The 14,175-nt window shown below is 36.9% G+C and overlaps 1 protein-coding gene across 7 annotated transcripts in view; it reads left to right on the top strand.

The window, feature by feature from the left end:
- Window positions 1–14,175, top strand: part of ADK (adenosine kinase) — a 486,537-nt gene that overhangs the window by 401,322 nt on the left and 71,040 nt on the right. For 6 of the 7 annotated variants that reach the window (XR_014297905.1, XM_082674082.1, XM_082674080.1 and 3 more), the window contains one exon: window positions 5,807–5,921. The exons of the other annotated variant lie outside the window; for it this stretch is intronic. Coding sequence is in view for 5 of the 6 variants with exons in the window: in XM_082674082.1 (XP_082530208.1) it covers window positions 5,807–5,921 (115 nt within the window). In the remaining variant the exon portion in view is untranslated. The remainder of the gene's footprint in view (window positions 1–5,806; window positions 5,922–14,175) is intronic. 7 annotated transcript variants of the gene reach the window in all.

A 14,175-nucleotide genomic window follows, 5' to 3' on the forward strand; every position in this document is an offset into this window, starting at 1 on the left:
ACTGAGAGAGGGAAGTATTGAATTGTGCTATCCAATATGCATCTACTAGTCACGTGTGGCTATTTAAATTAAAATTAAATAAAATTTAAAATTCAGTTCCTCAGTCTCTTGGCACATTAGAAGTGCATGCATACGTAGATAGGGACTACCATATTGGACAGAGCAGATATAAACATATACATCATCACAGAAAGTTCCACTGATCAGCACTGGATAGCAAGTCCAGAGAGTTTCAGGAGATATTGATTCCCAAAGAATTCTCCAAGATTTTTCTAAGGTTCCTGTGTTCCTTACAAATACAAAGAATGCAGTGAATGATCACCAAGAGTTTCTGGAAATAAGACACTAAGTCAGGTCATGCTGGCTAAGAGAGTACAATGCTGCTTCCTTAGGTGACTGAGTCCCAAATGACAACAGTTTTAAAACACTAGATTAACAGAAAGCGATACGATAGTCTTCAAATTCTCTTCATTTAATCACTTACTCATTCAACAAATATTTGCTGAGCACTGACTTTCTGCCTAACACTTTGAAAACTTGAAAAATACAAATATCTAGCTATGACAGAAAAAAGCAAAACAAACAAACAATAGGGAAACAAATTTGAAACAGAGGGAACAAGAGTACATAGGCCCACAGACACAAAAGAGCATAATGTACTGTGTACTCCAGGAACTGACAGGAGGCCAGTGTGACTGGAACGGAGTGAGTGAGGAGGAGGTAGTATGAGACAGGATGGAAGCTGACACATCACATGAACCCCGTAATTATTATAGGAGTTCCTATTTCGGAAACAAAGCAGAATACGCTGTGGTTAAGTGAGGCAATGTATGCAGACACCACAATTGGTATTCTATAAGAGTAGGTAGATTGTGACAGTATTGTTTAATATTTGTATCATCAACTTGTTAAAAATGGAATGAAGAGAATATATTGTTTTGGTTTTTTTTTTTTTTTTTTTAGTTTTGCTTGTGTTGGGTCTTTGTTGCTGCGCACAGGCTTTGTCTAGTTGCAGCAAGCAGGGGCTACTCTTCGTTGTGGTGTGCGGGCTTCTCATTGCAGTGGCTTCTCTTGTTGCAGAGCATGGGCTGTAGGCGCGAGGGCTTCAGTAGTTGTGGCTCGTGGGCTCTAGAGCGCAGGCTCAGTAGTTGTGGCGCATGGGCTTAGTAGCTCCGCGACATGTGGGATCTTCCCGGACCAGGGCTCGAACCCGTGTCCCCTGCATTGGCAGGTGGATTCTTAACCACTGCGCCACCAGGGAAGTCCCGAGAATATATTTTTTAATTTGGAAAACAGTGCTAAATTTAAGGTGTGTGATCACCAGTGACAATAAAAGCATAATTGAACATTTATGAAATGATTCACAGTTTATAAAACCTTTTCTAATGTATCATCGATATATTTAATATTCATACAAACCTGGTGGCTCGGGTAGGTAGGGCATGTATTGCCATATCAGTTGAACAGAAAAAATAAGCTGCATGACTTGTTCAAGGTCATGTAGCTAACAGACAATAGAGCCAGAATCAGAGCTCAGCTCTCTGAGTCTGGTACTCTTTACTATATAAACTACACTTCTTTCGTTCTCACATTCTAACGTACTGGAGGAGGAAATTAGATTTCCAGTGACCTTGGAAAATGAGAAATATCTGGAAATTCAGAAGGTGAAATTCACTACAGTAAAATACATGCCAGAATAATTAATAAAAAATATCCAACAGTGAGAGGCCTGCGTACCACAAAAAAAAATTAAAAATATATATATATATATATATAATATTTAAATGCAGGATCAGCAATGACTTATGAATGTGGCATAAAATGATTTAGGATAAACATGCTCTAGTTTTTTGGTTACAACAACAGAAGGCACATTGCCAGAATTCATAGAAGCAGTATAATCTGTGGATAACATGGAAGAGTATAATCCCTGGAGTTAGACTTTGTGGGTGCTAGTCCTGACTCCACCTCTTAGTATGCTTATGACTTTAGGAAGTTACTTAACCTCTCTGTGACTCAGTTTCCTCATCTATAAAATGGGGATATAGTAATAGTGCCTACTGCCTAGAGTGGTTAAGATTTAATGAGTACTTCAGAGTGCTCATAGCTATTTATACATGGCTCATAGCTAAATTGTATGAGCTTTCTTCTACTTCTCCTTCCTTTTTTCTCTTTGTCCTCCCTTATTAGATACCATAATTGAATTCTCAATACTCAAAACTCTTGAGGCCCTTTCTAGAGATTTTGAGGCGACTTAGGATTTGACAATTTTGGAAAGTATTAAAATGACAGTAAATAGAGGAAATAAATTAATATTTATGAAGTACTTGGCATATTCTAAGTATTGCATTAAGCTCTTTCACTTACCTTATCTTTTTTCATCCTCACAAAAGAACATTTTTATTTTGAAACAATTTTAGATTTAGAACGTTTGCAAAAATAGTACAGAGAATTTCCAGATACCTTCACTCAGCTTCCCCTAATGTTAACATCTTACATAACCAGAATGTAATAATCAAAGTCAGGAAATTAACATTTGTACAGGGTCAGTACTGAACTACAGAATTTATTCTGATTTTACCAGTTTTTCCTCTAATTTCCTTTTTCTGTTCCACAATCTAATCCAGGGTTACAGGTTGCATTTATTTGTCATATCATCTTAGTCTCTTCCTATCAGACAGTTTGTCACTTGTTCCTTGTTCATGAATTTGATACTTTTGAAGAGTACCTGTCAGTCGTTTTGTAGAATGTCCCTCAATTTAGGTTTGTCTGATGTTCTCTCATAATTAAATTGAGGTCATGCATTTTGGGCAGAAATACCACAGAGATCACCCTTCTCAGTGCATCACATCAGGGATGTAAATGATAGCCCAGTGTCTTACTGTTGGCCAAGTTAACTTTGATCACTGGGTTAAGGTGGTACTTAACCTCTGTGAAGTTACTGTTTTCCCACTGTAGTGAATAAATATCTTGGGGGCAATATTTTGAGACTGTGCAAATATCCTATTTTACCCACTAATTTTAGCATCGCTAAATGTGATCACTGGGGTGAAGGGATGTCTGTCAACTTTCTCCACTGTAACATTTCTGTTTTCCCTTTTATAATGAATAAGTATCTTAGGGGGAGATACTATGAGCCCATGCAAATATCCTGATTCTCTTCAGACTTTTGCCCACTGATTTTAGCATACTTCACTCCCAACATCGTTTAACACAAATATTATTGTCTTAGTTTTGTAGGGAGGTTTATTTACCTGCCTGAGAGGTATATTTACCTCCTTGAGGTCACACAAATAGTAAATCCAGCTGTGTCATACTCCCTTGTAATTTCATCATTCTGTTAAGATATGTTAACCCAGGTATATGGGAGAAGAATCTACCAGGGGATAGGGGAGGAGAGGCTACAGAACTCGAAATATATACATTGTTGGGAAGACAAAATTGAGATTTTAAGAAAAGTTTTTATACGAGATGGGAATCAACTGTTGAGGGCAAAGCAATGACTCCTCAAAGCATAGTGAGAAATTTAGGTTTGGTGCACACTGACAGTGATCCAAGAGAGACAAAGGGGTTTTGTACGAACGGTGGATATTGATGCAAATATCAATAGAAAATATAGCTTAACCTTTCTGTAAAGATTTATCTTTTGTATTTGAAAAGTTTGTTTCCATCTTGAATTGCCATTTTTATAAGATTTAATCTGACATAAAAAAAAATTTCTTTGATTAGGATACCAAAACTACCACAAAAAATATATCTTCTCACAGCGTTGGTATAAGACAACCAAATCTCACTCTTAATTTATTCCTTATACCACCTTAAAGAAGGACCTCTACTTAAAAAATATCCAGTACATGCATAAGATTCCGCCCCCAAGATGGTAAAGTGAATCTTTCTGGCGTTTGCTTCTTACCTTTACTCAAGATGAACTGTACCCAATCATAAGCAAAAATCCTACAGCAGTAAAATATGTGTTTGATAAGGAGACTGAGAGAATATATGTAATTTTTTAGAGTATACATTTATTTGAGAGAGTGAAGACATTACTATCATAAGACATTGGCAATAACTAATAATAAGGACCCATTGTATAGCACAGGGAACTCTACTCAATACTCTGTAATGACCTATATGGGAAAAGAATTTTAAAAAGATATATGTATGTATATATAACTGATTGACTTTGCTGTACACCTGAAACTAACACAACATTGTAAATCAACTATACTCCAGTAAAAATTTAAAAAACAAACAAACAAACAGAAAAAAGACATGCATTTTGTGGGGTCCTTTCAACTGTCGTCAGTCATTTCTAATAGTCTTTCCCCTCAAACTGAGGGAATTTCTTCTCATGTTATCAGAGTTCAGGCTTAGTTCTCTTCTAAAATAAGCAACCAGAAGTGGAATAGTCAGCCTGTTTGAAAGGTCAGCAGCATTATCCAATCACAAGTGGCTATTCTTTTCAGAAACAACAGTCCTCTGGAATCATGATGTTAGGTATAGGAGAAGCTTAGGTTCATATATCATCCAGAATTTCTTAAGTATTTTGTGAATAAACAGCATACAAATATTTCACTGATGACCATCATACTTTTAAAAAATCATGGTTTCTGATGTTGTCTGTAACCAGTGTGACTTGTCTGCCTTACTTACCTAAATTCTTCTGTCCTGTATCCTAATTAAATTATTTTCTTAGATATATTTCCCCACTGGTATTTCTTAGATATATTTCCCCACTGGTATTTCCCCACTGGTATTTCTCCATAACTGTTTGAAACTTTACACAGTGATAGAGTAAACTACCAACAAACCCCAAACCATGGGCAATTTTACAGGCCCACTAAATTCAGACATGGGTTTTTAAGTTACCTAAAATTGTTGAAAACATGATTCTGAATATCTAACCCATAGCTCAAGAGTTAAATTTCAAGACAGACATTTATGATGTAAAACTTCGCAGCCTATGTGATATGCAAAATAGCATGAAGGTTTCTAGAATTAATTTGTAATTTTTAAAACTTTATCTTTAAAAAAAGTAGTTCTTGGGCTTCCCTGGTGGCGCAGTGGCTGAGAGTCCGCCTGCCGATGCAGGGGACACGAGTTCGTGACCCGGTCCGGGAAGATCCCACATGCCGCTGAGCGGCTGGGCCCGTGAGCCATGGCCGCTGAGCCTGTGCGCCCGGAGCCTGTGCTCCGCAACGGGAGAGGCCACAACAGTGAGAGGCCCGCGTACCGAAAAAAATAAATAAATAAAGTAGTTCCTTCTCTTATTTTAGTTCTTTGAAAAATTTGGCATTATAGTAACCATTATTTCCAGAATCAGCATAATTATGCTCTGTAAACCTCTAAAATAATTTAATATTACTCTTTTTACAATCTTATTAATTGGAAATTTGAAAACTGTGTTTTTGTTGATATCAAAGAAATGTTAATTTTTAAAAAATATGATAATAGTTATATGGTTATGTTTGAGTCATTACCTTTCAGAAATACATACTAAAGCATTTACATGTGACACTAGTATCTGAGATTTGCTTCAGAATAATATGAAAGGCAGGTGGATAAAGGTATATAAATGAAATAAGCATCATCATAAATTTAAAACTGTTGCATCTTGATGGTGGGTTCCTTGAAGATTGTTATTCTATTTACTTCTGTATGTGGTTAAAATTTTTAAATAATAACTCTTAATACATTTTCAGGTCTTTCTTACTTTGAACATGAGAAGATAAATCCTTTATCTGCTAATAAAATTTTAGTTTATTGTATTGGTTATGAGAATTTTTTTCCTTCTTTCTATTAATAGACTGAAGACATTAAAGAAATAGCCAAAAAGACACAGGCTCTTCCAAAGGTGAACTCAGAGAGGCAGCGAATCGTGATTTTCACTCAAGGGAGAGATGACACCATACTGGCTACAGGTACATGTGGAAACTGTGGGAGAAACCCAGTATTATGTAGATTAATCATTCTAACAAAATTCTATATTTTTTCTATTTTAATTTATTCAAAGCAATGTACTTTTTTTTTTTTTTTACCACCTTCATGTCTTTTACCCCATCTCACCTCCACCCCCATTCCCACCTCTGGCATCCACCAATCTGTTCTCTGTATCTATGACTTTGGGTTTTGTTGGGTTTTTTTTAATTCTTCATATAAGAGATATCATACAGTGTTTGTCTTTCCATGTCGGACTTATTTTGCTTAGCATAGTGCCCTGAATGTTCATCCATATTGTTTCAAATGGCAGCATTTCCTTTTTTATGGCTGAATAACATTTCAGCATGTGTGTTTGTGTGTGTGTGTGTGTGTGTGTGTGTGTACCACATTTTCTTTATCCATTCTGAAGTCTGTCCATCCTGAGTGTCTATCAGTGGACACTTAGTTTGTTTCCATGTCTTGGCTATTGTAAATAATACTGCAACGAACATAGGGGTGCAGATATCTCTTTGGGTTAGTGTTTTTGTTTTTGTTTCCTTTGGCTAATTGCTCAGAAGTAGAATTGCTCTACTTATAATATTTTGAGGAGCCTCCATACTGTTTTTCATAGCAGCTCTATCAATTTACATTCCCACCAACAGTGCACAAGGGTACCCTTTTCTCCATGTCCTTGCCAACATTTATTTCCTGTCTTTATGATGACAGCCATTCTAACAGGTATGAGGTGATACCTCAGTGTGGTTTTGATTTGTATTTTCCTGATGATTAGTTATGGTCAACACCTTTTCATGTACCTGTTGGCCATCTGTTGTCCTCTTTTGAAAAAATGTCTATTCAGATCCTCTTCCCTTTTTTTTTTTTTTTTTTTTTTGCTGTACGCAGGCCTCTCACTGTTGTGGCTTCTCCCGTTGCGGAGCACAGGCTCCGGATGCGCAGGCTCAGTGGCCATGGCTCACGGGCCCAGCCGCTCCGCGGCATGTGGGATCTTCCCGGAACGGGGCACGAACCCGTGTCCCCTGCATTGGCAGGTGGACTCTCAACCACTGCGCCACCAGGGAAGCCCCTCTACCCATTTTTTAACTGGATTATTTGGTTTTTTGCTATTGAGTTGTATGAGTTCTTTATATATTTTGGATGTTTACCCCTTATCAGGTACCTGACTTGGAAATATTTTCTCCCATTCCATAGGTTGCCTTTTCATTTTATTGATGGTTTCCTTTGCTGTACAGAAGTTTTTTAGTTTGAACTCCCACTTGTTTATTATTGCTTTTTTGGCCTTTGCTTTTGGTGTACAATCCAAAAAAATCATTGTTGATCAATGTCAAGGACTTATCCCCTTTGTTTCCTTCTAAGAGTTTTTTGGTTTCAAGTCTTACCTTCAAGTCTTTCATCCATTTTGAGGTGATGCTTATGTATGTTGTAAGATAGTGGTTCAGTTTCATTCTTTTGCATATGGCCATCTGGTTTTTCCAACGCCATCTATTGAAGAGACTATCCTTTCCCCATTGTATACTCCTGGCTCTTTTGTCATAAATTAATTGACCATACGTGTGTGGGTTTATTTCTGGGCTCTCTGTTTTGTTCCATTGATGTATGTGTTTGTTTTTATGCTGCAGTACTATTCTGTTTTGACTACTCTATCTTTGTAATATCGTCTGAAATCAGGAAGTGTGATGCCTCCAGCCTTGTTCTGTTTCTCAAGATTGCTTTGGCTATTCAGGATATTTTGTGGTTCCCTACAAATTTTAGGACTGTTTGTTATATTTCTGTGAAAATATACTTTTTATTGTTTTTGTTTAACAAATACACCTATCTTCTCTCAGTAGAAAAGATTTCATTTTCAAGAACTTAATTTATTAAAATTCAGTTGAGTAAATCCACATTGATTTAGTTTATTTACTTTGATATTTTGGAGATATTGTCCGTCTAAAAATGTCTTTCTTGAAAAAAAAAAGACATTTTACTTACCAAATACCTGTGCTTGAATAAAATAAATTTATCTGATGATGAGCAACAGAATTCACAAATAAGTTATTTCCTTAGAGCTTCCCTGGTGGCTAAGTGATTGAGAGTCAGCCTGCCAATGCAGGGGACACAGGTTCGTGCCCCGGTCCGGGAAGATCCCACATGCTGCGGAGCGGCTGGGCCCGTGAGCCATGGCTGCTGAGCCTGCGTGTCTGGACCCTGTGCTCCGCAACGGGAGAGGCCACAACTGTGAGAGGCCTGCGTACCGCCAAAAAAAAAAAGTTACTTACTTAGTTTTAAACTTCAAGAACAAAACCTCACTTTTGTTTTTACTCGGCCATCTATTTTATAGCTCTCACATAAATAGAATAGAGGGAACTTCCCTGGTGGTCCAGTGGGTAAGACTCCGTGTTCCCAATGCAGGGGGCCCAGGTTCGATCCCTGTTCGGGGAACTATATCCCGCATGCATGCCGCAACTAAGAGTTCACATGCCGCAACTAAAAGAAAAAAAAAAAAGATCCTGCATGCTGCAGTAAAGATCCCATGTTTCTCAACTAAGACCCAGTGCAGCCAAAATAGGTAAATAAATATATATATATAATTTTAATAATAAATAGAATAGGAATTTCATCTAGTAAACATTTATTGATTAAAATGAGTAATATTGTCAATATGATGCTGCCTACTATTAAAGCCAAAATACAAAACTTTAAATACTCTCTGAACCCTTAGGATTAAAACCAGTTAATTTATAATTATTATAAACAGTAGCAATTATTACCTTTATGTTTGTTCAGTACTCTGCTGAACACTGAAATTTAAGATAGACTTAAATATCTAACTGGAACATAAAATTGGTACACATCGAAGTATGAATACGACAAAGTATAATTATATTTCTTAATTATTGGTACAGAGTATATGGGTTGTATTGACTCAAAGAAGGAGATCAGTAAAGCTTGAAGAAAGAAGTTATAGTGAATATGGAGTAAATTTTTTATTGAATTAAATATATAAGCCTGAAATGGGTGAAAAAAGAAATTATTGTCAAATTGTGGGGAGAAGGAACCCTACAGTTAATTTATTTCAACTTACTTATTTTAGAATTGTCAAAAGCAAGATTGAGAAATTTACTTAAAAAAATATGTTTCAAAATAATTCTGTGAGTGGTAAATAGTGAAGTGGGGTTATAGATGAAGTGAGATTTGTCATGAGTAAATAATTGTGGAAGCCATGTGATGGATATATGGGGGGATGGTCATTATTGCTATTACTTCCACTTCTATATATGTTTAAAATTCTCCAAAATTAAAAGTATATAAAACAGAAAGAAATGTAAAAAGTAATTTTTCAGACAAAATTCAGAAATATTAAGTGATTTTTCCCAAGACACATTGATATCCTTGCTAAGCCTTGAATTTTAGGAAGGATTTAAAGAAAAGAGGGCAGGGCTTCCCTGGTGGCACAGTGGTTGGGAGTCTGCCTGCCGATGCGGGGGACGTGGGTTCGTGCCCCGGTCCAGGAAGATCCCACATGCCACGGAGCGGCTGGGCCCGTGAGCCATGGCCGCTGAGCCTGCGCGTCCAGAGCCTGTGCTCCGCATCGGGAGAGGCCACACCAGTGAGAGGCCCGCGTACCGCAAAAAAAAAAAAAAGGAGGGCAGTCCAATCAAAGAGGATCATGTGAGCAAAGGCACCAGGTAGTATATAATCTTTAATTGTTGTGACAGGAAAAGCCATGTTGTTGTTAATTTGTACAAGAAAGAAAAGAAATAAGTCATGAAAAGATATCCCTTCATTGATAATAACTATCTGGATTGCCGTCTTCCTATAGTATGTGGCCTGTTCCTGTCTTAGCAATAAACACTGTTTGGAAAAGTGAAAAACATGCAGATTTCTTATAGGAACTGTTATACTGCTTTCAGATTCATAAAATGCAATTTGTTGCTCTTTATGGAGACATTTATTTTAAGGCTTTATGTATTCCAGATCTACATATTGTACAAGTGTCTTCCTCATTGTGAATTTGCACAATTTTCCCAAAATTGAAACCTTTAAAATTAGCTTCCCCTTCCTGTGACTGAATTTCCTTGTCAACTCATTTTGTTCTTTATTAAATCTATTAAACCATTCTTAGGGATGCTTACCAGCAGGAATTTATTTGCGGAAAGACGCTGGCTAATCTTTGCTGTTCCTACTATATGAAAATGAACTTAAATTAGAGGATGCACTATATCTGCAATGCATGATAAATACAAGATGGATAGAGAATCTGTTCAGCGGTGTCAGCTACAAAAGCAAACATGATAAATGTTAATGCAATTTTGAGCCCTGGGATAAGCTATTCAATGCACAAGCATAACTGAATCTCTTTGCTATGTTGTTATTCATGGCAGCCAAATAAATGTCAATAATAAAAGAGAATTAAAGATTTTCATTTCCCAGAGGCAATCCTCTAATACGGCTTGATCTTTCATTTCATTTGTAATTCGTTCTCATGTCAGGATGCAATCATTCGCCAGGCTCTGGGTGTCATGTTAAGTCATTTAATAATGATTAAGAACATAAAAATGCTTGGCCTGTGGGGCAATTCACAGAAGAGATGCCAATTTGTTATTGTTTTTCCTCCTTTCCTCTTGAATATGGATCAGCTTTTTCCCACCTCCTAGCATAAAATACTAATGGAAGATGGGGAAGGAATGTGTCCCTTAATTTACCATAAGTGACATTCCAGAACGGCACAAGGCAGTGCTAGCACACTTATTAAAACACTAATTAGGAATTAGTGTTTTAGTTCCTTAAACCTCACTCTGTAGAGTACTTTTAAATGATCACTGCTAAGTTTGTGACATTTAGCAATAATGTAACAAAATTAGTTTCCTTGGTATTTAATTCTAGAGACCTTTCTCCTTTTGAGATACAGAGTCTGTAAACTACTTTCTCTTATTTTATAAATGTAATTCTTTGAATTTCTCTCCTATGAATTGCTTGTGAATCTAAAGCCTTTTCCACTTACCCTATTTTTTTGGTCACCTCTATTTCATTTGGGTATCCATCCTCTATCCTTGCAGCCCAGAGGTTTTGTCACATACCAGCCCAGAGGTTTTGTCACATCACTGGTCCCTTGCTTACAGGATAATTGAGTTCTGAGCTTTTGGCGGGGTGAGGGGACCTGAGGGGGACTGGAAAGTAATGAGTAAGAGACTAGGGATGAAGGGCAGGAAGGAAAAGATGATTCTATCCATTTTGATCCTTTTAATGTTGACTAACCTGTTAGAGGAATGGGAGTCAGGTTAGGGAAATCATTTCTGTGTCTATAAACTTTAGAAAAACTAATACTACAGATTACCTACTAGAAAGCAGCTGCTAATAAGGTCTTCATATATTCACATCTTACTATGATAAGGACTGTAGTGAAAAAAATACAGATTTTCTACATACACATGTGTAAATATATATACATATATATGTCCTTATAGGAAGTTTAAATTTCTCCAAGTTCCCGTACTAAGTTTATCACTAAAAATTGGAGGAAGCAATAGGACTTTTGTTCTAAATTGAAAATAATGCATTTTACACAGTGGCTGTTACGAGACAATAAAATAGGTCCACTGAAGAATAAACTGTAGACTTTTCTGAATAATTTCAGAGTGCTTTCTGGGCTGTTTGAATTGTAATTTTGCTCAGACAGAAAAAACAGACTAGCTCAGAGGTTTTCACCTGGAAGACTGGTGCTGTTATATTAGAATCACCTAATGGGCTTTTGGTAAGTAGAGCCCTTCCTTCATAAAAACACCTTCCCCTCAACCTGATACATCCCTGTGAGGAGTTAGAATATACATCCTCAAGAAGATGTCTAAGAATGGGGGTGATAGAGTCTGAGGGGAGGGGAGTGTAGGATTGTGTATTTGTTGAAAAAGCTCCCTGAGGTGATATAGCAGTGCTGTCTATGCTCCATCTCTCACGTTGAGAACCATTGGATTAGGTGATTTAATAATGTTGCTGCAAGTTCTATGATCCTATGGGATAATGGAAACAAAACCTTTTAGCAGCTAAGCATCTAGTACTTCAATAAGTCAGGCCTTTTTGAATGCTTCTCTTTCTCAATAAATCACAAAGTAACGAGGACCCATCCACAATAACAAGCAATCTACATACTACTTTATTTTTTTTATTTTTTATTTATTTTATTTATTTATTTTTGACTGCATTGGGTCTTTGTTGCTGCACGCGGGCTTTCTCTAATTGTGGTGAGCGGGGGCTACTCTTCGTTTGCAGTGCAGGGGCTTCTCATTGCAGTGGTTTCTCTTGTTGCAGAGCATGGGCTCTAGGTGCACGGGCTTCAGTAGTTGTGGCATGCAAGCTCAGTAGTTGTGGCTTGGGGGCTCTAGAGCGCAGGCTCAGTAGTTGTGGCACACGGACTTAGATACTCTGCGGCATGTGGGATCTTCCCAGACCAGGGCTTGAACCCATGTCCCCTGCATTGGCAGGGGGATTCTTAACCACTGCGCCACCAGGGAAGCCCTACATACTACTTTAAATTGTCTCCTGCGTCTGGCATGCTTGTAATTTGAGGTAGTCACATTGTAGTGTCCTTTGTCATTTCATTATGGGGTAAATAGGGTTATTGAAGTTTCTTGCCTTCATGTTCTTGAGTCCTTAAACTTGTCACCCCATTTGCTAGTTAAATTGTCATGTTCTTTGAAAACACTCAGTGCTGTCCATTACTCTCTAAGAAAAGATCAGTGTGATTTGCAATTCTGGTAGGCATAAGGCACAGAAGGTGTGCAAAAGAAAATGCAAACTCTGAAGGAAAACAATCTCAGCAGCTGGAAGAATAATGTCAGCACATCATCACAACTCCTACTGCTACAAAATATTATTATAAATCACTTTGAAAATGTTATCTCTACTGCAGCCAAACCAATTTTAAATCATGTTCTTGTTGGCATAGGTTGGTAATGGCGTGGATGGAACAAATTAAGTAGCATTCTTTCAGAGTGTCTATGTATGGCATTCATAGAAAAAAGTTCTTACCAGATGAGGTTTTACAGAATATATATCAATATTTCGTAACTATGAATATAAACAAGTAAGTTATTAACTCATGTTCCATTTTTAGATTTTTGTAACCATAAAAGACAAAGTCCTTTAATTATCCAAGAGGTCGAACATAATTTAGAAGGACATATATGGAACTGTCACATTCCTGACAAAGTAATATCTTTGGGGCATGGTATGTGTGGTTTAGTGATCTCATGCCTGTCAAGAAATGAGACTTCTTTCAACTCCCACCTTTCTATCAAAGCTAGAAAGCAAAATGGGAGACAGCCTACACTAGGCAAATGTTAGCCTTATTATAGCATTTATTTTTGGAAGGACCCTTATTCAGATTTATTGAGGTATAGATTACATATAGTAAAATGCAGATATATTTTACCAAATAACGTGTAACCACCATAATCAAAATATAGAATATTTTGTATGGTTTATTTTGAAATATAGTATGGATACAAAATTGGTACAGATTTTCACTATGTCAACACACCTGTGCCAACTACCACCAGATCAAGTAATAGAACACTTCTAGCACTTTAGAAGCCACCTCTTGTGCTCCCCTCCTAATCATTACCCCCCACCAAATGTACTTATTATTTTGGCTTCTGCTGCTAACAATTTGTTGTGCTTCTTTTTAAAATAGAATCACCCAGTATATAGACTTTTTATCTTGATCTGTCCCCATAATTTTTTAAGCAGTACCTTATTTTTGACAACATAAGATGCTCTAGGCTCTTGTATTTACCTACCTCGGTCCAAGAATCGACTACTTCTTCAAATAACCCCGGTTCCTTTTATTAGCAAATGGTATTTAGAAACCCAGATCTGGGTGCTAGATATGTTCATTGCTACTTGAGAATCATTGCTTCTAGGCCCTCTTACAAATAGATTGGCAATATATGTATGTATAACAACTCATGAATCTATACCTATCTATATTTATTCCTATATCTATCTGTCCATTTATATATTTAAATTCCATGAGTTCAAACTGATACCTTTGATTCCAGTCCAACAGGAGAGTTCATTCTAGCCTTCTCCCTTTCCTTATTTATAACTTCCTCTGACATTGAAGTTCTGGTTTTCATTATGTAAGATACATTTACTATTTGTTCTGTCTTAAAGTAGTTTTGAATTGCTTACCCATACCCTTGTATGAAACATATTTCCTTAATGTACAGTGTTAGATTATAGTCCTTTTTGTCTTTGGCC

Source organism: Grampus griseus (genome assembly GCF_964374135.1).
Source record: "Grampus griseus genome assembly, chromosome: 16".
Lineage (NCBI taxonomy): Eukaryota > Metazoa > Chordata > Mammalia > Artiodactyla > Delphinidae > Grampus > Grampus griseus.